This window comes from Episyrphus balteatus, chromosome 3, assembly GCF_945859705.1.
Source record: "Episyrphus balteatus chromosome 3, idEpiBalt1.1, whole genome shotgun sequence".
In the NCBI taxonomy this organism is placed as follows: Eukaryota; Metazoa; Arthropoda; class Insecta; order Diptera; family Syrphidae; genus Episyrphus; species Episyrphus balteatus.
The window spans coordinates 122,388,672-122,415,522 of NC_079136.1; the positions used below are offsets into that span (position 1 = coordinate 122,388,672).

At 29.7% G+C, this 26,851-nt stretch overlaps 1 protein-coding gene across 3 annotated transcripts in view; it reads right to left on the bottom strand.

Moving 5' to 3' along the window:
- Positions 1 to 384: 384 nt before the first annotated feature.
- Positions 385 to 26,851, bottom strand: part of LOC129917160 (trichohyalin) — a 43,294-nt gene continuing 16,827 nt past the window's right edge. Inside the window, exons 2-12 of one of the 3 annotated variants that reach the window (XM_055997543.1) lie at positions 17,873 to 18,543; positions 16,979 to 17,808; positions 13,694 to 14,008; positions 13,458 to 13,617; positions 11,532 to 11,808; positions 10,941 to 11,012; positions 9,580 to 9,890; positions 9,363 to 9,506; positions 8,890 to 8,961; positions 8,674 to 8,799; positions 385 to 7,687 (exon numbers count right to left, since the gene is read on the bottom strand). In XM_055997543.1, the coding sequence (XP_055853518.1) occupies positions 1,176 to 7,687; positions 8,674 to 8,799; positions 8,890 to 8,961; positions 9,363 to 9,506; positions 9,580 to 9,890; positions 10,941 to 11,012; positions 11,532 to 11,808; positions 13,458 to 13,617; positions 13,694 to 14,008; positions 16,979 to 17,808; positions 17,873 to 18,543 (9,490 nt within the window). In that variant the 3' untranslated portion in view covers positions 385 to 1,175. The remainder of the gene's footprint in view (positions 7,688 to 8,673; positions 8,800 to 8,889; positions 8,962 to 9,362; positions 9,507 to 9,579; positions 9,891 to 10,940; positions 11,013 to 11,531; positions 11,809 to 13,457; positions 13,618 to 13,693; positions 14,009 to 16,978; positions 17,809 to 17,872; positions 18,544 to 26,851) is intronic. The other 2 variants (XM_055997544.1, XM_055997545.1) reach the window with 2 other exon arrangements.

Here is a 26,851-nt window from a genome sequence, read left to right on the forward strand (position 1 = left end):
TTATTCGGATGAGTTTTCTCTCGATTTCTAATTTATGAGTGGATATAATCATATATATAGGACAGGATTGTAGGATTTTTTTTATTTGGCTGAGGTATAAAGATATAAAATTATTTGAAAAATAAATAAAAAAAAAAAAAAAATAATGAACAAATGATATATGATTCGACAAAATTGTAAAAAAAATATTCTTAAATATTAATACGGTTTAATTTTTTGTGTTTTTGTTTTTTTTTTACATTAATAAATATATTTACATTTTAATTATTTTTTTTTATTTAAAAAAATATAAAAAATAGTAATAAAAAAGGCAAACAAATGCATGCTTATAGTATAGGCAGTGATTGTTTGAGGTAGGTGTGATTATTATTGTTTCTTTTGCTATTTTTTTTTTTGTTTTAATTTGTTTAATGTTTCATTTTTGTTGTTGTTGGCATATTCTTTTGTTGCTATTTTTTTTTTATTAATGGGAGTCATTTAAAAGTGGATGTTCTGATATAAGTATCGAATTAATGTTGAAGTTTTATCTTGAACAATGCAAAAGTGTGTTCTCAATTAAGAATTTTCGAATTTGTTAATATTTTTAAACTTAATGATTTGCTTATAAAATAAAATTATGAATTTAAAAAGAGTTAAAAAAATCTCTTTTTCAACTGAATACATTGTTTTTCTAGTAATCAGCATCTTATTTTTAAATATTAAAATGATTCGCTTCATTTTTTCAAACGTCAAAAATGGTGTTTTTGACCTACCTGGATTGCTGAAAATTCAATTTTCTAGCCCAAATGAATAATAATTTTGTTTGTAGATCCTAAATTTCAATGAAAAATTTATAATATTTCACTTTTATACAAAAAAAAAACAACAAATAATTTATATATCTGATCAGTCTTTAAGGATCAGATTTCAGAAATTAGATTTAAGAAAACTGCCAATTTTTTAGCAAACCAAAAGAGATCGTTTTTTTTTTTTTTAATAGTTTCTTGAAGACTTATCTTGTTTGTCTATTTAGAGGGATGGCAACCTTTAGGATTTTTTTTTGCAAACAAACAAAAAAATTTACAACCAATCTAACTGGCCTACAAATAAATGCATCGGAAAGGGACTTTCACAGGTCCATCAGTCATAGAATTTTTGTTTCTTATAATTTCTTCTTATATAAACAATATTGCCTGTTAAACCTTTTTCCATCTACCAACTGAACTTGCTCTATCCGAGCTAAACATTTCAGGTGATCGACTACATCGGCTGACAATTTCTGGTGATTCAGTAACGCGGGCCAGATCTCTATTCACAGTTTTTGAACTCAAAACCCGAGGACACCGCACCGACCAGGGTTTTCTCTTCACCGAACCAGCAGTTTCTTGTAAAACTTTGAACGCCTTCGATGGCAATATTTCAAAACTTCCATTTGTCGCTGAACTATCTGAATCGATTTTTGAGGAATTCCATGTATCATAGTAATCAGCATACGATTCATTTTTGAATTCTTGAGGTGTTAAAGCAGGTGTAGAATCCAGCGAGGTATTGTCCAAAGAATCAAGTTCTTCTTCCAAAACCCTTTTGGCAGCAGCTTGAAGCTTTTCCATAGGAAGATTCTTCAACGTAGAGCTACTCTTTTTCAAAAGCAAACTTTGAATAAGTTCATTGACAAGTTTATCACTAATTGGCTGAGATTGTTGACCATGTATTGGTGAAGCTGGAGAATTTGGTGAAGATGGATTATCCGCATCGATACTTTGATTTTTTCTTAGCGGCAGCGAGAGTCTTTGTCGACGTTGAGAAACAGTTTCAGCTTCTTGCAAAGCTTTGGGATTTTGTTTTCGTGTTATCGAAACATTGTGGATGATTTTCTTGCGAGGTTTGAAATTGAATTCAGCTTCGAGAGTTTCTGTGTCACCGGGTTCTCGCTCTTCTTCGATAACATCTTCATCATCTTGAAGAAGCTTAAAAAGCCTGGAATGTGTGGAAGCACGTTGATAGGGGGACATTTTGCGGAGTTCAGGGAAACTTTCAGATTCTGTATCAGTTTCGGAAAGTGGTTTATTCATGTCGGTAACTCCAGAGTCGTCTTCTTCGATTTCTGACTCAGATCGTTGAGAGCTATTTCGACTTAGATTTGGAGATGTATTATCGACACTTAGGGAAGTCGTTTTAGCTGCTTTAGTTGATGATGATGATGCTGGTGGATCAACTGTACCAGTTTCAAAAGCGAAGATTCGATCTTTTACCGAGATCTTCGATTCTTCAGAAGCTTGATTACTCACCGATTCATTTGACTTTTCTTTTGGTTTGAAAGGTTCTGGCTCAGGTTTTGGATAAAGATGTTCAATTTGGAAGTGATTTGGTGTCGAGTCACTTATACTTTCTGAACTTTGTGATTCTTCTTCTTCATTTTGTTGTTGTTCATGTTGATGATGATTATAGCTACGAGTATCTTCAATTGTATAGTGATGATTTTCTACTAAAGTTTCTGGCTCATCTTCTGTTGTTTCATTATCTTCAACAATTAGAAGTACTTCTTCTTCTTTGTTTGTTTGACGTTGTTCAGGAACTTGCCATTCAGGCTCTTCGGAAGCTCTCCATGACCACGATGGTGGTTCTTCATCTGTCAGTGGAACAAATTTTCTAGGTTCTTTTTTCTTCTCAACATTTACAGTATTGGTGAAGAATGCCATTGCTTTTTTATAATTATTTCGTTTAAGTTCACATTCATCAATTTGAGATGGTTCTTCATTAGTTGCATCAGGCCCTTTAATTTCAGCCCAGAAATCAACTTCTTCAGTTGGTTGTTCGATCATCTGTGTTGTTTGGTCTTCAATAAAATTACTCTTCGATTCGAATTTTCTAGTTTTAGACCAGAAATCTTGATTTTCAGTTTGTTCTTCAATGTTTTCCTGTTGCGTATAGTCTTCGAATCTTCTTTGAGGCTTGGGCCAGAAATTAGTTTCTTCAGCTGGTTCTTCATTCTTTAGTGGCATTCTATCTACAACAAAATAATTAGTTTCTTCACATTTTCTTTCGGGTTTGGCCCAGAAATCAATTTCTTCAGCTGGTTCTTCGATAACCACTGGTGTTCTATCTTCAACAAAATTACTATTTTTCGTTTCAGCCCAGAAATCATTTTCTTCAGTCTGACGATTGATCTTCGATGGTGTTTTATCTTTAACGAAATTACTGTTTGCTTGGAATTTTCTTTGAGTTACCCAAAAATCTATTTTACCAGTATCAATTTCTGAATTACCTTCAGCCTCCCTATCTGCCCAAATATCGATTTCTTTTTCTTCTAAGATCTCTTCTTCAGCATAACTAACTGTTGCCCAAAAGCTAATACCTGTTTCTGGTTCTGAGTGTATGGGATAAAATATTGGCTCTGGATCGGCATGAATCAATTCAATATCATAATCACTGTAGACTTGAAGATTACATGTTTTTGAAGAAGATTTTGACTTGGAAGAAGCCCATAAGGTTGTTTCATCTTCAGATGTTACGGAGGGTTTTCTCTTAGTTTTTGATTTGATTGATGAACGTTTTTCACCATTATCAATATCTTCACTAGTTTTTGACTTCTTTTTTGTTTTAATCTTCAATGATGCTTCAATATCTAGCTTTGTTGATTCTTCATCGGGCGTTGAAATCTTCTTCTTGGTTTTTGGTTTGACATCTGTTGAATCTTCCATGGGTATGGAAGTTTTCTTCTTTATCTTTAATGGAAGATCACTATCAGATTTTTTGGAAGATTCATCATCTTTAGATATAGAACTCTTCTTCTTCGTTTTGGACTTGGTTGATTCTATTTCTGTTTCAGTTTCTGTAGCTGAAATGGATTTCTTCAACTTTTTCTTAGGTTTCAGCTCTTGAATTTCTATTGATTTTATTTTTGTAACTGAAGATTCATCTGTTTTTAATTCCTTCTTCACTTTGTTTGATTCAATTTCAAGCCAAAAATCAGTTTCTTGGCTATCTTCTTTCTTCATCACTGGCTTTTCAATTTTTTCTTCCCAGTAGTTACAATATCCATTCATTACAATTGGTGTTTGTATTTCAGTGTTCTGTACATGCTTAGCCACAAATGATTCAATATTGAACCATTCCAAAGTTTGAAGTTGTTCCGCTAATACTTTCTGTTGAGTCTTGACCTTGGAAGACTCAACCAAAGTTTGCGACTTTGTAGTTTGTTCTGTTTTAGATTTAACCAAATCAATGTCAGCCCAAAAGTCTGGTTCTTTATCTAGAGATTTTAGTTTGGGTAAATTCTTAGCTGTGACAGTTTCATCAATTTCAGCCCAGAAATCGGTTTCTTTGGTCTTAGAGACTGGTTCTTCACTTTCTTTTGGAGTTTTAACATTTGCCCAAGGATCGGTTGCCATTGGTTTTTCTTCTTCTTGCATTTTTCGTAGATTATCTTTGCTTTTTGAATATTCAATTTCTGCCCAAAAGTCGGGTTCTTCAGTTTCTTCAGTTTTTACAGGTTTGCCTTCAACAATAGTTGAAGATTCAGTTTTCTTTTCAATTTTGTCTTCTTCTTTTATTTTAGTTTTTTCTTTTTCAATTTCTAAAGATGATTTCTTTGAAACAATATTTTTATCTTCAGTTTCTTTTGGTTCTTCATTTTTCTCCGTTTCCAAATTGGTATCTTCTTTCTTCTTTTTGATTTTCTTTGGTTCTTTGGTAGATTTTTTCACAATTTTTTTCGTTGGTGGTTTCAACGAATTTCCATCGCTTTCTTCTTCAACTGTCTTCGTTTTTGTAATTTTCTTCTTCACCAGTTTCTTTGGTTCTTCTATCACATTTGTATTAGCTGAATTTTCTTCCATATCATGAGAAACAAGCAACATTGGTATGCTATTCTTTCTTTCTTCAATTTTGGTAACATTACTTGAGATCGATGCTTCATTTGATACAGCCACCTTTGCTTTAACAAGCTCTTCAGTACGATTTGAGATCGATGCTTCACTTTTCTTCACTTCATTAATAATTAAGGTTTTCGTTATCTGTTCTTCACACTGTACTTCACTTAAAACTCCCTTCATTAGTGGAGGCTTATTTGGAATCACAAAAGCCTTAGCGAATTTCTGATTCAAAATTTGTGTCTTCAATTCGGCTTTCTCTCTAACATATTTACTCTTTTTATCTTCTTCTTCATTTTTTTCTTCAACAACAACTTCTTCAATTTTTGGTTCATCAATTGATTTAGCCTTACATAGCGATGCTCTTCGAATTTTTGCTTCTTCAATAATTTTCTTCTCTTCTTCAACTACTTTAGTAATTTGAACAATCTCATTTTCCAGCACTGTTTTTGTAGCTTTAACTTCTTCTTTACTAACTTGTTTGACCAATTTCTTTGGTTTCTTCGTTTTTTCTTGAATCATTTGTATAGCAGATTCAACAACTTTTGATTTATTATTAGCGTTTGGAGGTTTTATAATTGTCAATTTAATTTCAGGTTCAGGTTCTGGCTCTGGTTCTTTTACTTTAACCTTCTTAATAATTTTCTTCTTCTTCTTTAATTTGGGTTTAGTTTCCTTCTTTTCTTGTGGTTCTTCTTTTTTAACACGAATATTTGTCCAGAAATCTTCATCTTTTTCTTCATCTTTTTGATTTGAAATCTCATTTGAAGATGGTTCAGGTTTTTCTTTACCATCGACTGACTTGCCCCAATAACCTGCAGTTTTTTCAAGGAACATCTGTGCTTCTTTTCTTGTCGCTTGTAATGTTGCCCAAAAGTCTAGTTCTTCCTCTGATTTTGAATCAGCTTCATCTTCTTCTTCTTCGTCATCTTCTTCCTCATCTTCATCTTCATTTTGATTTTCTATTGAAGATTTATTTGAGTTATCTTCATCTTGTTTGTTCTTATCTTCACTTGTGCTGCTGCTGGTTTTTTCAATTGATTTCTTTTCATCGCTTTCTTCAAATATACTATTATTTTTTCTCCAAGTTTCTACTGCTGTTTCTTTATCTTCTTCTTCTTTTCCATTGTTATCTTCACTTGTCTTCTCTTCAATCATAGAAATATTATTTGTAAGATCACCACTCCAAGTTTGATCCATAAATTTGTTCCTCATTGGTAACGAAAATGAAACCGAAACATCTTCATCTTCAGATTCGATCACGTTGTTTGCTTCTTCTTCTTTTGCTTCTTCTTTAATTACTTCTGCAGCTATATGTGATATTGGAGATGGACTTAAGAATTTTTTATCCACCGACTCACTTGAACGACTCAAACTTATCGTAACACTTACATCACAATCTTGTGAATCAGTTTCATAATCAGCTGTTTCAGGTTCTACATCAACTGATGCAATACTAAATGATCTTCCCCTATCTTCAATCTGACTATTACCAACTTCAACTGTTGCAATATTTTCATCATTTGACGAACGACTAAATGAAAATTTCAATGGCAAACGAACAGTTACAGAATTTGAGTTATCTTCTTCATCGTCTTCTTTTTTGATAGATATTTCTTCTGCTGCTGCTTCTTCTTCACATTCATCATTTGCTAAAGTAGATGTTTCACTTACACTCGAACTGATACGACTAGAAGGTCTAGGACTGATCAAATCTGCTTCATTTTCTTCATAAATCACACTCAGATCGTCCATTATGATAATATCATCTTCTTCGTAGACCTCTTCTTCTTCTTCTTCTTCTTCACCTTCTTCTGAATCGATTTCTTCAATTAAAACTTCTTCTTCATCATATTCAAGTTCTTCACCGATAATTTCTTCCTCTTCTTCTTCATCAAATACCATACTTTCGTCACCAGCAATTGTACGATCGTCATCTTCAGATTCAGCCCTAATCTTCTTGTTGTTGTAAAACTGTATATTTGATACTGATCGAATGGCTTGAAGACCATCATTTGACCGTTCTTCAATACACTCTTCCGAACTAGAACTTGTCGGATCAGATGAAGATGACATCAGATCATCAGAACTATCTTCGGAAGATACTTTATCATTCTCATTCTCAGATTTAACTGTGGAAGATGAACTTTTAAGCTCTTTATCCTTATCGCCGTTATATTTCTTATCATTCCCTTGAGTCTTATTAAGGTCTTTGTCGCTTCCAGGTTTTGAGATTTCACTAAGTTTTTGTGATAGAATATCAATCACTGATCCTTCTCTTTGATTTCGTGGCATTTCTTTGCCGCCATTTTGGATTTCTTGTGGAACATCATCAGTACTTGGGGTAATGATGATGTTCGGTAGATCCTGTGACTGAGACCTGCCCCTGCTGTACGAACTACGAGAACTCAACGAACTACGCGAACTACAATTTTGCGAATCATAACCATTGGGTGGGAAGTTATAGTAATAACATGGACATGGAGGGGGATATGGATATGCAGGGTGTTGATGTGGATGTGGATGATGTTGATGATGTGGATGATGTTGGGCATAAGGATGATGATGTGGATGGTGATGATGATGATGTGGATGAGGATGAGGATGATAAGGTGTGGGATATTGCCAATTATTAACATCACCGCCAGATGAGGAAGTTGATGGTGGTTGTTGTTGTTGTGCTTGTGTTGGAGGTGGTGGTGGTGTATGAGCACAACATGGCGGTAAATAAGGATAGGGATATGGATAGGATGGTGGTGGAGGCTGTTGCTGTTGTTGACAAGGACATTCACTTATTGATGTATCTGATTCAACAACATCCGAGCCATCACTCTCGGCTACATAAAAATAAAATAAAATAATAAAATAAATTATGCGGAAGAGAAGAAGAAAAAACAAAGATATGAGAATTTTTATTTTTTTTTTTAGGAAATAATTTGTTTTGAAAAAATGCAGGATGAAAGCGATGGATGAAAGGATTTTTTTTTTTATTATTTTATTATTGGATTGGAATTAATTTTTTTTAAATTAATTTTGGAAGCCAACGTCAGAATATGCCATCTGAATTAGTTTCCAAATTTTTTTTTATTTGTTATAAAATATTTATCTTTCACTCGCTCTCTTTCTCTTTCACTCTCAATCGATTAATATTTTTTTTTTTTTGTGTAAATAATAAACAAAAAACTACATTCTTTTTCAACACAAGCTTAAAATGCCAAATGAATCAAAAATTAATAAAAAAACAAAATAAAGTTTAAATAAAAATATAAGTAAAATTTACAAAATAAAAAATATGTAAAAAAATATGGAGAAGAAGTGTTTTTTGAGGAAAAAAATAAATCAAATATGGATGCATTTTGTGTGTGTTTGTTTTTGTGTGCTGTTGGATGGAGTGACTGTGAATTATATTTACAAAATGATATTTTTTATGATTTTTGGCGGTTATTTGAATATAAAGAAAGATCAGCTAAGAGTTGAAAATTAAAATATTCCTGCATCTGAGGACTCTTCAAGTTTTTCCAAGTAATCTCTTAAAAGTATGCAATACATAAAAATGACAGTCAAAATGCAGCTGAAAATTAACAAACCTTCATTGTATCAAAAAACCACCAAAAATGAAAGTGTTTAAAATTGAAAAAAAAAAAAAAACATAAAAAACGAAATAAAATCTTAAAAAATAAATTGTTTAAAATTTTGTTTATACTTAAAAATAATTTATTAAAAAAAAAAAAAAAATAACTCAACTGATTTTTTAATGTGCATAGGCATGATATAACTATAGTAAATTTATATTTATAGAAAAATTCTTAAATTTATTACTTACCAGCATTCTCTGGTGTTGTCATAGCTTGTAGAATTTTAAAAGATCGACTTGGTATTGCACTTCCAGTATAGATTTTCGGTTCTGGTACTTGTTGTTCGCTTGGATGAACATATTGTTGAGAATGTTCTAAAAAAAAAATTAAAAAGTAAAGAATAAAAATTGCATATTTTAAGGAAGAACAACTTCTTAAACAAAAACTAAAGAATAACAACTTACCATCTGGGCTATAAACTGGTCTTTGACTGACGTACCTATTGGGTTGAGGTTGTTTCATAACAGGAGGAGTGCCTTGAAGAATTAAATTAAAAAAAAAAAATTATTAAAATAGGTACATTTTTAAACAAAATAATAAATATTATTTTTTTTTTAGAAAATCAAAAAAATAAATGGCAGCAGTAGTATAATTTTGAAAAATACTTGAATCTTTTCGAACGAAAAAAAAAAACTGCACATGAAAAAACTTAAAGCGACTTTTTGAGAAATTAAGAGGTCCTAAAATCTTAGACCAAGCCATTAATAGTAGCAAAAATAAAATTTCTCATTGTGATCATTTTGCTAGCAAAATTTTGAAAACTTCCAATCTTTGCGGGCTTTCTCGAAGCACTTCTTTAAAAAAAAAAAAAAAAAAAAAATAAGAACCAGCGTTGTTTGAAGCGCATTATCAGCAATTGAAATTTTCTATTCCATACCGTTTTGATCGGTTCTGCTTGGTGAACAACGTTCAACAGCACCTTGTAATTTCTTAAAAGTTTTCGAAGGATTTGAAGGTCCACGATAACGAGGATCTTCTTCACCATTAGCTGATTTTTCCAAATTTTTATCTTTATCATCCTCTTAATAGTTTTATAAATAATAACATAACAATTATATTTAATTCTTAATATATTTTAATAATTTATTATTCACCTTGATTCCTGGCCCGATTTGCATAAACCTGTTGTTCGTTATTTAACTGCATTCGTTTCATTTGTTCCACATTATTTGGACTATTTATTTGACCAGTTGATGTCATTTGTCTAGCAAAAGATGGTCTTTGTAATTGTGGCTCATGTTCTTGACTGCCACTAACACTTCCGCCATCAGAATCGATAGCTTTATTTTCTAAAGCACTATCATCTGAGGTATCGGTGATTTTTTGCAAAATTCTAAATGACTTCGATTGGGTTGGAGTTGCACTGCCACCGCCGTTACCCCATGTATTTTGATTGCGTGGATCACTGTGGATAAGAAAAATGACAACAAAATTGAGAGTTAATAATTTGAAATTAAAATTATTACAAAAAAGATACATAAATATTTGTGTACAAAAAACATAAATATTTGTACAAAAAAATATTAATTTGGTATCCTTATCTTTTAAAATAATTCAGCAATATCGAGATGAGTTTGAAAGGCAACTATTTTGCAAGTCCAAACCAAAGAAAACATATTTTAGAAAATAAAAGGAGATTTTTCAATACAATTGGAACAAGGAATGAAACGAATTCGTCGTAAAATTAGACTATCAGCAATTGGTCTTTTTCCCTACCTAAAATCATCTTTATCTCAATATTATGTTGGTTTATCTAAAAAAATTATGTTTCCAACATTTTTGTAGATTGAGTAAAGCTAAAATTTTAATGGTTCAAGAAAAAATTAACCATTTTTACCTTAAAATACAAATAATTTAGTAATAAATGTTGGTCACTCGATTTCATGAGAATCAACAAGAACGAACATTTTGTTTGAGGAGTTTTTTGGATGATCTTTTAATCTTGGATTCGAATACTAGCAGTCGTGTCGTTCAAATAAACTATTCAAATAAAAATTTTCAAAAAAAAATTCGTTCTTGTTGATTCTCATGAAATCGTGTGACCAAAATTAATTAAATTGAGTTGAAGTTGAGGACGAGATCTAATTTTGATTGTAAATGCAATTTTCAGAGAGTAAAAAAAAACTACTTTGGAAATAAATTTCAATAAACATTGTTTAAACTAGTTTGCAATCAATTTAAAACTACTTTGCAATTGATTTTAAACTTCATTTTAAATAAAATTGAGTTCAATATTATATTTGACCTTTGGATTAATTCAAAAAAACACTTTTTGCACAGAATTAAACAAGAAAAAAATATTGTGAATGGACTTTAACATTAACAACAGTGACACCAACGATGACGGAGACTTTCAAAAACAATTGTATTACTTGAAACGTGACGACATCAACGGTACAAAATACGAATAGCATATTAGATTAATTAAAAATGCAACATCAAAAGATTCCGATACCTGAGGCGATGTTTTCGAAATTGTAATTCAGCTTCTAGAGGGCAGTCATGAACAAACAGGTTATAGTTTTCACTTTGAAAAGTTTGAACAGATAAAAAATTTTAGATACAAAATATATATACATATATATAGATAAAAACAAAAAATTAATAGAACTTCTTTTACACGGTGACTCAAAAGTCATAACTCTTTTCGAAAATCATAAGTTCGAAAAAGAAAAAACAGTGTACATCTCATTTGATCTGGCTTAATTTCGAAAAGAGTCATGACTCATAACTTTTGAGCCATCGTGATGTAACACACTAACCACTTTTATCTCAAAACCTTTTGAAAATCGAAATTACGTTACAAAAGAATTGAACTTTTGTTTTCGATTTCGAATTTTTTACCCGTATTAGATAAATGTTCAAAAATAGGTGAGTCCTCTTGTACAATAGATACCCAACTTAAAACTCATCAATTTTTTCACAAATTTGAACGAATACATTTTTTTGCCGGCTTATACGAAATTAATTTCGAAATTTCACTTTCGAATATGCAAAGGATTCTGTGATATTATTGAAATATATAGTATAACTGTGTTAAACTCACTTTTGAATAACAATCGGTTGCTGAGAAATGGGTCCACGTGCATTGTTCGGATTGAGTGGTCCATCTGGTTCGGATTCAACAGCAATTGGTATAATGCGTGTCTTGATACCGCCAGAGGTACTTGTTTGTTGAATAATTCTCGATTGTTGTTGTTGTTGTTGTTGCATTGGCGGTGATGTCACCCGAGAAGGATGATCTTGAACTCCTGTATATTGATTGTAGCCTTGATCCACAAATTGATTTGGCGAACGAATAACGTAATTTGGTGAATTTTGTCCTAAAAATTTAAAAAGAAAGTACAAATATTAAAATGTTAAAATTAATTTATTTATTATATTTTCTTCTTCCCCTAACGTTTTTCAACAAAAAATATTTGTCTTTTTTCCATGAGAAATAAATTTATTTATTATTATCGAGAGAGACTTTATTGGGGAAATGCAATTTTTCAACTGAAAGAAAATTTAATTTAATCAATAGAATATTTCATCTATGAAATAAATCATTGATTTGTTTGAAAAAAAAAACAAACAAACAACAATCTTGATGGCAATATTCAATTAAGTCTCAAATCAATTACAAAAAAAAAATAACATTAACAATAACAATAAAAACTAGATTGTCAATTTGTGACCATAAATGAGGAAAATATAACCAGTAAATACAATACGCAGTGGATATTGTATACTGAAAATGATGATGCTTTTACTAGATACTTTAAATAAATCAAAATATAGTGAATAAAAAAAATAAAAGGCCTGTATAAGATTTATTAACACAAATTAATATATATTAACAATTTAAACTTGCCGCTGATCTAATGATAGTGAAATTGCATTTATTTTAATTTAATATTCAACTCACAAAGAAAATAATTGTGCCAGGAATTAGAAATTAGTTTGAAACGGAAAATCTTAAAAGACATTTTGAATTTCAAAGAAAATAGCGGTAGAATTTAAAAGAAATTCAATAGACAATCTGTGATCTAGCATGAAGGTAAAAATAATATAATGAAGAGTTCCTGAAATCAAACACTTTATGTTAATTAATACAAATAAAGCAATCGAAAGATATCGATTTTTATAGAATTTTCAATAAAATCTGTCCATAATATAAGATTTAACGTCATTAAAAAAGACTGAACATTTGGATTGGTATATTTTTTTAAATTATGGTTAGGTATATTAATTCATGAGAATCAACAAGAACGAATATTTTTTTTTTTAACATTATTTGTATTCGGAAGCAATTTTTTTCGAATATAAGTTTCGAAACAAGTTTTGGTTTACAGATATTAGTTCACAATGAACAGGCCTATGCATTTAGCTAAAAAAAATTACAATTGTATTTTTTTACGATTTTCAAGAAAAAATCAAGGTTAATCCCTTGGATAAAAATAAGGAATTTTCAAAAAAAATTTCCTCCAAATCCTTCGAGTGATACATCAAAATAAAGGTCTTTTTAATCTCTATTCGTAACTGAAAACCAAAATTTTCTTAAAAGTCTGGTTGCTTTGCAGTTTGTAATCTTAGTTTGAAATTTCGAAATGGTTGGCTTTTATACATTGTAACTTTTTTTCTAGATGTCGTACAAATATGATTACAGAATCACATTAAAGCTTAAATAATAACCTTTCATATGATATAAAATTAATAACAATTTCATATAAAAAAATGGATTTAAAGGTGATGGAAGAAAAAATTTAGATTTTTGTTTTCAAGAAAAATATTTTTTTTAAGGTTTTGCTTCTACCACGTGCGAATTGCACAAAATAAAAACCAAAAAAAAAAAAACATATTTTTTGTAATTTTTTCACTATTTTTAAGGTTAAGTAAAAGAATTATGAAACTATAACTATATTTTATATAAAAAATAAATATATAATTAATAATAACGATTTCTGATTTTGTTCCAAAATATTAAGCTTACCATTATTTGGTGTCCCCTGATTCATAGGTGGAGATGGTACGCTACTATATTGCTGCTGCTGAGCACTGTTATAAAAAGGTTGTGGCCCAAAACCTGGTGCTGCTGATGGTGTACGTGTTGGAGTTGGTGTTTGTTCCAATTGAATTGGAATTATTCTTTCCTATAAATCAAAAAAAAAAACAAAAAAAAAATTGTAAATTTTTTCAAAAGATTCAAACACTTTGAGAATAACAAACCTTTCCATTAGAACTTGATGTATTAGTATTAATTTGCAATCTCAAGCCTGCATTATTATGACTTCCTGCAAATCCATTACTTGAAACAGGAGTTGATGATGTTGGTGGTGGCGGTGGTGATTTAATGCGACTTAGTGTTTGATTTTCCACCGGTTGGCCTTGGGCATTCATCCATCGATTAGTTGGAGCTTGTCTTGGAGTTTGTTGTTGTTGTTGTAATGGTTGTTGTCTAGAACCTTGTGAATCTTGATAAGGTGAATATTGCTGTTGTTGTTGATTAACAACTGGAGGAATATAAATTGATCCCACTTGAGCCTAGAAAAATAAAAAAATTTTAAATTAAAAAAAAAAAACAAAAATTATATAACAAAAAATGATTAAAATTAAAAAAAAAAAAAACTCAAGGCCATAATAAAATTAATGGTTCTTTAACTTGGCATGTTTATTAAAGCTTCCGCATCAACAAATTTTTTTTTTTTTTATTTTTTCTTTAAAATTAAATTTATTTTTCTTCAATCAAAAATTAAAAAAAAAAAAAAATAGTAAAAAAGAAGAGACAAAAAAACAGCACGCGTATTTGTTGCATATTTTCTTTTGCCAAATAGCTTAGCACATAACTTTGGCAGAAGGACAACATTTATTTATGCAATTTTTTATGTTTTTATTTTATTTTGTTTAATTAGTCTTTTCCCAGTCAATGCAAACAAAATTTAAAACACGAAAAAAAAAAAAAAAACAAGGAAATTGCACAAAAAAGATTATAGTCAGGCACGTTCGAAAGAAAAAAGACACACATATTTTTTTTTTTTTTTGTTTTTTTTTTTTTTTTGAGAATAAACTTTTCGTGTGCGGATTTTTCTAAAAATATATATTTTTTTCTTTATTTTTTTAATTAAATTAATTTTGTTGAAACATACGGAAACATCTTACTGATGAATAATTTTTTTTTTTTTTGAAAAATCATTGATTTCTTAAAACATTGTTTTATTACCCTCTATCGAGTGGAGTTTACTTTTTTTTTTTATTTTGATTATGTCATTTTGCAAAATGTTACACTATCTACTCTACCTATATAATGTTGAAATATACGCGCACACAAAATAGCTACAACAAGAGTTGGATGTTCGTTTTAAATTTATCTTTTTCGACGGAAAATTTATTACCCGATCTATTTTAAGGTGATTTTTTTTGTTGGTTTATTTTTTCTAAACAAATCGTTTTTGAGAAATCGAAACAAATTGAGTACACACGCGTGCTCATTTGATTTTAAGTGAAGTGATCTGGATAATGTCTCGATTGATGGACAGTAAAAATTGCAAACATGAAGTAAAAAAAAAAAAATTGACTTCCTCCAGGATTGTTAAATTGAGTTAAACAAACAGTTTAGAATAGAGCAAAATAAAAATAAAGCTATGTGAAAAAAAATCTTTTGGTTAGTAATATCTCCGGATCCAGATCTTCAAGAAACTTTTAGTCTGCAGTTATGAATAGAGCTTCAAGAGACCTTTTTTTTGATGTCTCACTCGATGAAATTTGGATGAAATTTTTTGAGATATACCTACTTTTTTTTGGCAAGGGGTACCCCTTGGATTTTTTTCGAAAATCCTAACAAAAAATAGATTTGTATTTTTTTTTTAGCTAAATGCATAGGTATCTTCACTGTGAACTCATATCTGTAAATCAAAACTTGTTTCGAGACTTTTTTTTTTCGAAAAAATCTGCTTCCGAATGTAGGAGAAGGAGGTTTTTATTGGCCCCTTTAGGAAAATGTCCCATATTTCGAAAAAAAAAGTAAGATTCAAACCTAAGGGCCAATTGATTCATTCTCCATTATATTTAAAGTTTCCATTAAAAATTTAAAAACTGTCCAATCGCATACAAAATTTAAAATTTCCCTTTTTGAATGGAGGTTTTAAATTTAATGGAGTGTAAATAAATTGGCCCTAAATGCTATATACTATTCAAAAGTTAGCCACATTTTTTTTTTTGATTTGCGAATTAAAAATTTCCAAAAAATATTTAAAGCAGGTATTTAATTTTAAAAAGCCAGTTTAGGGTTTTTTTTTTTTATTTAAGTTTAATATCGAAAAATTTGAAATCATTCTTATTTCAGTAAATTTAGTAAAAAATATAATGTTCTACAGTTTTTTTGCAAAAACAAATTTTTTACAAAATTTTAACGGATATACTTTTTGAGATGGCTAGAGAAAGTTTGACCTGTCAAATTTCAGATAATGGCTTGAAATTGCTAACATTTCGGATATGACGGTTTTGCCAGATAAACCTAAGAATCGCTTTCAAAAAGCCTTCTTATTCTATTCGGTTTTACAATTTCTAGCAAGGATGTATTTTACCTTGGGGTGTCATTATAGGCCTCTTTCCGCTATGAAAAAAAAAATATTAGGTTTTCAATAATTAACTTATGAGTAGAGATTAAAGACACCTTTCTTTTGATGTATCACACGATGCATTTGGAGGAAATTTTTTAAAAATGTAGGTACTTTTTGGGATTTTTTGAAATTTTTTTTTCGAAAATCCAAATTTGTTACTTTTTACTTGAATGCATAGACATGTTGAGTATGAACTAATATTTTTATTAAAAAAAAAAAAAAACAATTTTGAGACACTTGTCTAAAACAAAAAGTTTGGTTGGAAATACATATCTCAGGAACCAAGGAGAACCTCCAAAAAAATATTGGTTTTCAATTATAAATAGAGCTTTCTTTCTGTTTCTCACTCGATGGATTTGGGTGAAATTTTTAGGTGTTTTTTTAAGAAAGATATCATAACAGCTGGCATTTTGAATATTTTTAAATTTGGCGACCTAAAAAGTTTCGTTTGACATAAGAACTAAGAAATTAAAGGAAAATTTTACAAATTTATTTTGAGTAAAAGGGTGTTTTTTTTTTTAATAAACATGAAATTCAGAATTACCTAATACCAAAAAACTGTGACAAAAATGATACCCAATAAAAATTGTTAAAAATTTTGTTCACGTACAAACGTGTTTTTTAAATAAAAGAAAAAATTCGGGTTTATTGCACTAAGTGTTAAAAATATGGAAGGTACCGTCTTGAAATCCAGTAATTATGTTTGCAGTTCACTATGGAACGAAAAAGCTAATGGCTATAAAAATATCATGTTAAAAAGGGTGTTTTTTTTTTAATTTATTGGAAAGGAAATTGATTGGGTACCCTGATGATATTTGAAGAATAAAGACATTACACAAAATAATTTTGGTTTAAAGGGTGTTTTTTTTTTTGCCACAAATTTAACAATACTCACATTCTTTTGCTGATATGGCTGTGACAATTGAGGTGATTGTTGTTGTTGTTGTTCGGGAGCTGGGCTAAGTGCTTCACGAGATCTCAAATAAGATGGATATTGTTGTTGTTGGAGTTGTGGTCTAGGTGATTCGGCTGGTGCTGGACTCATAACGTCTCTTGGTCGCGAAACATTATTTTGAATTCCCAATGGAACTTGTTTCTGTTGACGCCATGGCACTGATTGTTGTTGTGTTGGTGATGTTTGTTGTTTTTGTTGTTGTTGATATTGAGGCGAAGTTGGGCTTTGATATTGTGATTGTGGGACAGTTTGTTGTCGTTGAATTGATGGTGATTGTTGTTGTGGTGAATTTTGATGATATTGTTGTTGTGGTTGCGTCGGAATAGATTGTTGTCGTTGAATTTGTGGAGAATGCTGTGGAGAGTTTTGATATTGTTGTTGTGATTGTGATTGTTGTCGTTGGATCGTTGGTGATTGTTGTGGTGAATTTTGTTGTTGTTGTTGTTGATATTGTGGTGATGGCGGCGGGGCATACTGTGAAGTTTGTCTCTGAATTGTTGGTGATTGTTGTTGTTGTGAGTATTGTTGAGTTTGATATGGGCTTTCGATGCGTTTCTGTTGTACTGGAGTTCTTGGTGGACTTGGTTGATTTTGATTATAAAATTCTTGTTGTTGTTGACGCATTGCTTGTGGTGATTGTGGAGCGCGATATTGATTCTGTTGGGGCTGTTGATAGTCATTTTGTTGTTGATTATTATTATTGTTGTTGTATGAGTACTGATTCGTTTCAGGTTTTGGGTTATTCGGTGGTGAAGATCTGTAGTTGTTATCTAAAAAAAAATTAATAGATTTTAAAGGTTTATATTGATATAAAATCAGATAAAAAGTCATTACCGTTTTCGTCATTACCAACCATGGGACTTTTCGAACGTTCCTTACGATACTCTTCCATCCAGAAGTTGTTCTTCTCCTGTGGTGGTGGTACTTTCTTCAAACTGGCCATTGGATTGGGTGGAATTTTGATCTCTGGCCGAAAGCCCATGGGTGGTGGTTCGAAATTTTGTGGAGTTGGGGATCTGCGTGGTGCACTTCCATTTGATTGTGGAGCTAATTTATTTTGTGGTGCTGCAGGTGCTGGTGGTGGTGGAGGTGGTGCCCCAACTTTGCCGGGCTGTGGTGGTGGAGGTGGTGGACCAGTTGGCAGCACTTGGAATGGCATACCCATTGCTGTGGCACCCAATTGTGCAGCAGCTGGCGCTGTACCGCCATTACTTTGGTGCTGTTGCTGTGATGGCAATTGTGTGGGCCGATGCATCTGTTGTTGGCCTGTTGTGCCTTCACTTTGGGCATTTCGTGCCAATCTCTTGGCCATTCGCTGGCTCTTGATCTGTGACAAGTCAATACCACCGGGGGTATAGGTGAAGGGCTTCTTGTCTTTTGTCATCATGGCGTTTTGAACGCACGCCGGTGCCTCTGCAACATTATATTGTGGTATTTGTGTTGACAGCCTCTGTGATGGTAATGAGCCGGCAGATAAAGGTGGTGGAGCTGGGGGTGTGCCATATCTAAAAAAAAAAAAAAAAAAAAAAAATGGTGTGGTAAAGTAACCTTGTCTATAAAGTCTGATGACATAAAAGTCACCCTCGCAAGTCGCGGCGAACAATCTTGGACACTAGCCCAAAATGTATTTCTCTCTTTTAAGCTTTGACAGCTTTTCTATGTTTTTGGCAAACAGTTCTATTTGTTTATCGTTAATTGACCCCACATCATACAATCACACAAAATAATATTCTATTGTTTTATAAATATTTTAGAGAAAAAAAAAAAGCTCACACGCAGTAATTACGTGTATGCTTTTTATGATAGGAAAATACAGACTTTTATCTTCTAATTGATGTTGTGGACAATGATACTGACATAAATATGTAAGACAAGATAGATGGCTGCTTTGGAACGTTCAAAATAGATTCGACTTTTTAATATTGCGGAACAGATGCGTTTAACACGCGTTGCCAAATTCTATATTGTACAATATTTTTAGATCAATAGTTTTCTAGGAGAAAATATTTTAATGGATGGTTTGATATTTTTTGATAAAAATCATTTTGGTTTATTTTTTTTTTTTTTTTTTTGAGGAAATGTACAAATTTTTGGAAACAATTAAGTGGTCGCTGACCCAGTTACGGATATAATTATTGTGAAAGAAAGGAAATGGGTAATTCTGTCAGTTTTTAAAATTTTTGTTTTAAGTTTTTTTTTTCAAAAATATCGACAATTGACAGTTTGAGAATAATTGTTTTGTACCAAAACAACAATATTTTAAAAGTCTTTTGTTTATAACAGCAAGTCTAGTATACTTTGGTTCAAAAAATTTTCTGACGTCAGAATTTGTATTTTTGAAATAATAAACAAGTGGAAATGGTTGAAGAAATTTTCAAACGCAATGACTACCTACTAAATTATTATCTGAACAAATACCTAGTTTTTTTTACACTTAAAAGGAACACAACAAATGAATAAAAACAAAAAAGAAATACCAAGCTTTTGCATACCCATTTTTTATACTAAGATACAAGATACACAATGGAAAACCACATTTCAGCCCAGATTGTAAAAATACCTTTAAAATTTTGCAATATTCATTATTCACTAATCTAGTTACAAATTAGATTATTCACTTTGCAAACCGCAATCCAAAAAAAAAACTAAATTTAAAGAAAAAAAAAAAACTCCAACCACTCAGTGATTTTTTATTATTTTCGATGCCAAAGATGCCCTATAGTAATTATGATTTTTCTCTTCATATAAAACAGATTAGACCTTGCACCATCACCATCAATGATCAATATTAGAATTGTTCACATTGTAGAGCAAAAAAAAAAATAATAAAAACTCGAAAAAATTTATAGCCCGTTCTGAGTCGCAGATACATGATTTTTTTATTATGGGATCAAAATCCCGAAAACTCATATTCTTAAACCACAAAACTTTAAATGCTTAGTTTTATAACCCAGAGTAAATCCAACATTCCAAAATACATATTTAGAAAACCCGAAACTCTTAAATATCCAAAACATCAAAATTCGAAAAAAAAGTCTTAGAAGGAATCACAAAGCGGCCAATCTATGAATCAATCGAAATTCTCGTTGAGGTGAAAATCAATTAAAATAACCCAAAACTTTAAATGCCTAAAATTTCAAAATCATAAAAATGGAAAAACTCAGAAACAAATACTAAAACGCCAAATCTAGGAATACATGAATTTTTTGGTTGAGGTCAATATTCCAACAAACCAACATTCAAAACCTTAAATCACCAAAATTCAAAATCCAGTAAATAAAAAATATAAAAAATTGATATAATCTCCTAGAGTCCTAAAACATGAACAAATAAGTTTCGTGTTGAAGAACAATTTCGAAAACTAATATTTAATAAAATTAAACCCAAGAACTTAAATTCCTAAAAATTAAAATTCCAGAAAATCGCAAAACGAAAATCCCACAATTAAAATTGCGTTGAATTCAATATCCCAAAAACAAACATTAAAAAAAAAAAAAACAAAAAATTGAAGTTCCCAAAAACAAATATGTATCATTTCCATATTGTATCAAATTTTCCAAAAAAAAATTGATGTTTTTGAGATAAAATCTGTTTTTATAATTGACTAAACAATGTTTTAAATTATCTTTTACACAAAACCAAGTACCTATGCCATTTAATTTCTTGTATAAAAAAGAATTTAAAAAAAAAATTCGAAAATCGTTAGAGCCGTTTTTTTAAAATATTTTTTTATAGATAAAAGTTTTCTAAAATTGTTCAAAAAAAGAGTTAAATAATTAATTTACACATAAAAACGAAATTTCAAAATATTGATTTTTCAAAAGAAAATTTTGAAATATTTTTTTAAAAATCCAAACATTTTTTGAAATTTTTTTTAGTTTAGGCTGTAGCTCGATGTATATACAGACAGACAGACAGACAGAATTGCCGGACCCACTTTTTTGGTATTCTCCATCATCGTAATGTCATGTAAAATTGTTATCTTGAGTTGATCCTAAACTTGCCCTACAATACCTATATCGCAAGTAAAAAATGTGAAATATGGTAAACGAAAGTCCAAAACCTTAAAAAAATAAAATGCACGACTGGGTCGCACGAACTTGCTCTTAGAGTTAAAGTTTCTTAAATTTTTAAGACTTTTTATATAGAAATTTGGAAAAAAAAACAAAATTCGTTTTTGAAAAAAAATAAAATAAAATCTGAAATTAAATTGCCCTCCAAAACAAGTATGCAGTTTTATTTTCAAAATCGTTAGAGCCGTTTTTTAAAAAACTAATTTTTTATAAATATTTTTTTGGAAAAAAAGTTTTAAAATAAAATTAGTATGCCATTTGGTAGAAAACACTAATCAACATCTAAAAACAAAATTTCAAAAAAGTTCAATGTCCCGTTTTCAAAAATTTGATTTTTCAAAAAAAAATTTTCAAATTTTTTTTTTAAATCCAAAAATTATTTTTTTCAAAATTTTATTTTTGGCTTATATTTAAATTATATAAATGCTTCTTCACAAAAAGTTTCGTTGAAATCGAATAAGCACTTTCGGAGATAATCGGATTTGAAAAAAAAACGGTTCTATGGCAGGTACCGTTAATAATGATTTTCAAAAAATTTTTTTTCTATTGAAAGATAGACTTTAGCTTAAAACTAACATTTGAATTTTTTAAACAAAATCGTTAGAGCCGTTTTCGAGATATTTCAATTTTACTAAAATCGGTATATGACAAGTACCGTTATTTTTGGTCCAAAAAAATTAATTCCAAAAACCCCTCTGGCGAGTCGCCAAATAACGCTACATACCAAGTTTGACATTAATCGGTCCATCCGTTTAGGCTGTAGCTCCTTATACAGACAGACAGACAGACTGACAGACAGACAGACAGACAGACGGACTTCCGGGACCCACTTTTTTGGCATTGTCTACCATCGTAATGTCATGGAAAAATGTTATCTCAACTTTTTTTTTTACGAATGCATAACTTGATATATACTACCTATATCGCAAGTAAAAAACACTGATATTGAGAAAATCGGTAACCGCTCGAATGCTTATTCATAAAAAAGCTTAAATCAAAAATCCCAAAACCTGAATTGCCCAAAAAATCGAAAACATGGAAAATTTTTTAAATGGTTAATCAAAACAAAATCAAAAATATGATGTTTATTGAATTGACTCGAATTGATGGTTTTTCAACGATTTGAAAAATTTTTTAAGATTTAAAATTAAAATTCAAAAATTATTTCTCAAAAAAATTATGAAAGAAGAAATCAAACTGAAGTGAAATTTTTCATAATTAGAATTCAATATTTTTTTTTTTCGAATGCACAACCTTGCCTTTAAAGCTTAAAATATTTTACCAAGACTGTAAACAATAAAAATTAAGATATTAGGTGTTAAAGTTGATGCTTATGGTGTGGATTATGACTTTGAGTTTTTTTGTTTAAAAGATATACCACACAGTTTGTGGCTACGAACTGAAAATTAGGTGAATAAGCAATAGGGTAAACAAAAATTAAAATTTGGATTATATTACACACAGAGAGCGATGATTGATGGGGCAGATTTGTTGCGACAAAATTTATCTCAGAGGCTCACCTCATGTGGAGAAATGTAGGCCAAATGTTATGTTAGTGTTTTTTTTTTTTTATTTCTTAAAAGTTAAGATTTCATTTTGATTTGAAAACAAGAGTCCGGAACTCAAATTTATTTGAAATTGATGACAATTTAATTGAACAGTGGATTCAATTTCAATTTGAAGGTAAAACATACTCAACTCATATTCAATCGTAAAAGGTATCTCACGTTTTGAAGTTATTAATTTGTCTCGATCAACAATTTCCGTCATTTATTATTTTATTTTATTTGTTGTTGTTGTGGTTCTTGTTTTATATAGTTTAGTTATTGTCTATCTATTTTTTCTATATTTGGTAAGGAAAATTAAGAAAAATAAATGTATCTAAACAAAATACAATTTAGAAGCTTGTTCTTCCTGAAGCTGCACACAAATAATAATAATGTTTCAGCCTTAAATGGTTCTTTCAATAAAAAAAATGATCAATACCACTTGCATAAATTTATTTTTATCATCATAATCATCATTATAGTCATCAGGAACAAAATAATTTCTATCATCGTAATAATCAACATCATCATTATTATTATTGGGAACAACGTCGTTAAGAAGATTTATATTGTTACGATCTTTATATACCTACACATACAGTCATAACCAAAAATAAATAATTGAATTAATTTTTGGGCTTTTTTCTTTACACGAGTTTTAAATTCAAAATCTTGTTTTTTTCACATAGACCAGTGCCGATGCCTTCAAAAACATTAAAAAGTACAAAAAAATCATAGTAGGATGAAACCCATTGGAAAAGGAGGGGAATATGATAAGAATGAAAGGAAAAATAAATTACGGGCGAGCCGAGTTCGGGAAGTGGGTGGGTTGAGTTTTTAATGGTAAAAAATGGTATATCTCGATTTCCGGCAAAACTACAAATCCTATAGAAAAAAGTTGTACGGCAAAGTTGTAGGTAATAAAAAGATCTACAACTTTTGTATCAACAATTTTTTCACATAACCTCAAAATTTATGTGAAAAATTCAAAAAACCGAGTTTTTGGTTTTTTTTTTTATCTTTTTCAAAAACAAAAATTTTTCTACGAAATTTGGTGAAAACTTACCTTATTATGTCTCAAATACACTGTAATTTATTTGATTTAAAATATTAATTTGTTCACCTTATTTTGACTTAATACCAAAAAAACACCCTAGTTTTCAATCGAAAATTCACGTGTCAAAATATCAGCTTTTTTCAAATGTCTATTTTCTGATGGTGTAAAAAACATTTTACATTAGTATACTATAGAACATGTTCTAGTAAAATTAAAAAAATGAAAAAAGCTTGAATTCGAAAAAAAGTTTTTATCATTGTTTACAATTTTGGCCTATTTATTCAAATTTACACTTTAATTACTCAAAAAACGTAAGATTAATCAATGTTACATGAAATCTTACGTTTTTTGAGTAATTAAAGTGTAAATTTGAATAAATAGGCCAAAATTGTAAACAATGATAAAAACTTTTTTTCGAATTCAAGCTTTTTTCATTTTTTTAATTTTACTAGAACATGTTCTATAGTATACTAATGTAAAATGTTTTTTACACCATCAGAAAATAGACATTTTAACGAACGAAATATCCACCGACTTTTTGAAAAAAGCTGATATTTTGACACGTGAATTTTCGATTGAAAATTAGGGTGTTTTTTTGGTATTAAGTCAAAATAAGGTGAACAAATTAATATTTTAAATCAAATAAATTACAGTGTATTTGAGACATAATAAGGTAAGTTAGATCTTTTTATTACCTACAACTTTGCCGTACAACTTTTTTCTATAGGATTTGTAGTTTTGCCGGAAATCGAGATATACCATTTTTTACCATTAAAAACTCAACCCACCCACTTCCCGAACTCGGCTCGCCCGTAATTTATTTTTCCTTTAATTTTCATCAAATTCACCTCCTTTTCTAATGGGTTTCATTTTACTATGATTTTTTTTGGTTTCAAAAATTATCGACCCTGGTCTAACAAGTTTTTAAACAATTTTATTTTCTTAGGATAATAAAAGATTTAATTTTAACTTTCGAAAATAAAACTAAAAATTAAAGTCTTTTATTAATTTTGTCTTAACTGAAAAATTAAAAAAAAAAAGTCACAACACAAAAGATCTTAAAAAAAAAAAATACGAAATCCGATTTCAAAAATCAATTTTTCTAAATTATTTTCACTATTCACACGAATCAATGAATCAGCTGTTACATTTTCAAGATATTTTGTAATTTTCGGGTTTTAGAACTGCGGTTTTACAGGTGAAAACTGTGGTGATTGGACTTTTTTGATTTAGAAAGTTTAAGTTAGTTTCAAACACTAAATTTTGAACTTATCAAATTATCAAAAATGAGAAATCTCAATACAAAAAAAAAAAATATAAATGCTTTTTTGTATATAAAGTAAATCCCTGAAAGTTATGCGGTAATTCATCAATTTCAAAATCTGAAAAAATGTCAAGTTCCAAAAAACGTAAAAATTCCAAAGAAAAATTGTACTTAAAATACCTACATTAAATTCTAAAATTTATGATTTGTGAGTTTGGAAATTCTGAAAAACCCTGAAAAAGATATCCCTAAAAAGTTTTGAAAACATATTCGGATAAAAGGTAATTCAAAGTGTGGAAAATCTATGAACTGATTTATTTTTTTTTTGTGAATTTAGTTTTTGGAACTCCAAAATTCGTATCTTATTTGTAAAATCACGAAGAAGTCGAATAAACAGATTATTTAAAAAAATCTGTAAAATTCAACAAAAGCAAAATCATAAAAAAACAGAAAACCAAAAATCGTAAATTTAAAAAAATCCGAACATCAGATTCTTTATAAATTTAAAAAAATGCTGAATTAGGCCGACTTTAATCATTTAAATCAATCCTAAAATGTTTATTTTTCAAAAATTAGCAAAACAAAACGTAAAATCCCTAAAAAAAAATCAGGCTAAAACGAAATCTTTGATCTTTAAAAATTAGAAATCTCGATAAAAAAAAAAAAAAAATCATGTGTGCAATTCACACGTGGTAGAAGTGAAACCTTAAAAAATCATTTTTCTTGCAAAAATAAAAAAATAGAAAAAATCTACCTATTTTTATTCTATCACCTTCAAATCCATGTTTTTTATATGACAACCTATATAAATCTTAAATCATCTGAAAGCTTATTGTCTAAGATCAAAATATATATATCGATCAGTTCTATGAGACATCTACAAAAAGAGCTAGAATTTTTTGAACTCGATCAATTTCCATCAAAAAAAGCAAAAAAACACGTATTTTTATCTTCCCACGCTATTAAATCCATTTTTCTCAAACAACCTATACAAATTTTTACACAATCTGAAAGCCTATTGTCTTAGCTCAAAATATATATATCGATCAGGTGTATGAGACATCTACAAAAAGAGCTAGAATTTTTTTAACTCGATGAAATTTCATCTAAAAAGCAAAAAAAAACATTTATTTTTATGTTCTCATGCTTTAAATCAATTTTTTTGTTTGACAACCTATAAAAAATTTTATACCATGTGAAAGCTTATTGTTTCACCTTGTATAATGATGTATAAATCTTATTTCAAAGATGTCTACAAGAGAAGTTAGAATTTTTTAAAGTCAACCATGTCGAATTTCCAGACTGAGATTACGGTACTTCCTACACTGATAGGTGGTCATCGCCAACAGATCTCCACAGGTGTTTTGAGGTATTTTTAAATTTTTTTCAATTTAAGATTGTGTAACTTGTAGAGCACGTAACGTTATGTGTGATATATCAAATAAAAGGTTATGTTAGCAGCATGCGTATTAAAGTTAAATCAAATTTGTATGTGCACTAGATCAAAAGATATAACGTGTGTTCGAAAAGAACATCTTTGTACCGTTATCTCCGAATTTTGAATATGAAATTAATTGAAATTTTGTACAATAATATATTATTTAATTACCTATCTACAGTACAAATTTCATTCATCTATCTATTAAAACAAAAAAGTTATAACAAGTTGAAGTCGTGTCGCGTTTTCGTTTCATTTTGTTTCAAATCACTACGATACTAAAGAAGTTTTCACTTCAAAAAAACAAATCTAGAAATTATTCCACTGTACAAAATACAAAATCCCATATTTCCAAAGAAAAACATTAAAACTTTTATTAGTCCAGTAATTCGGTCAATTCTGTTTTTATATAAAATTAAGTATCCATAAACCAT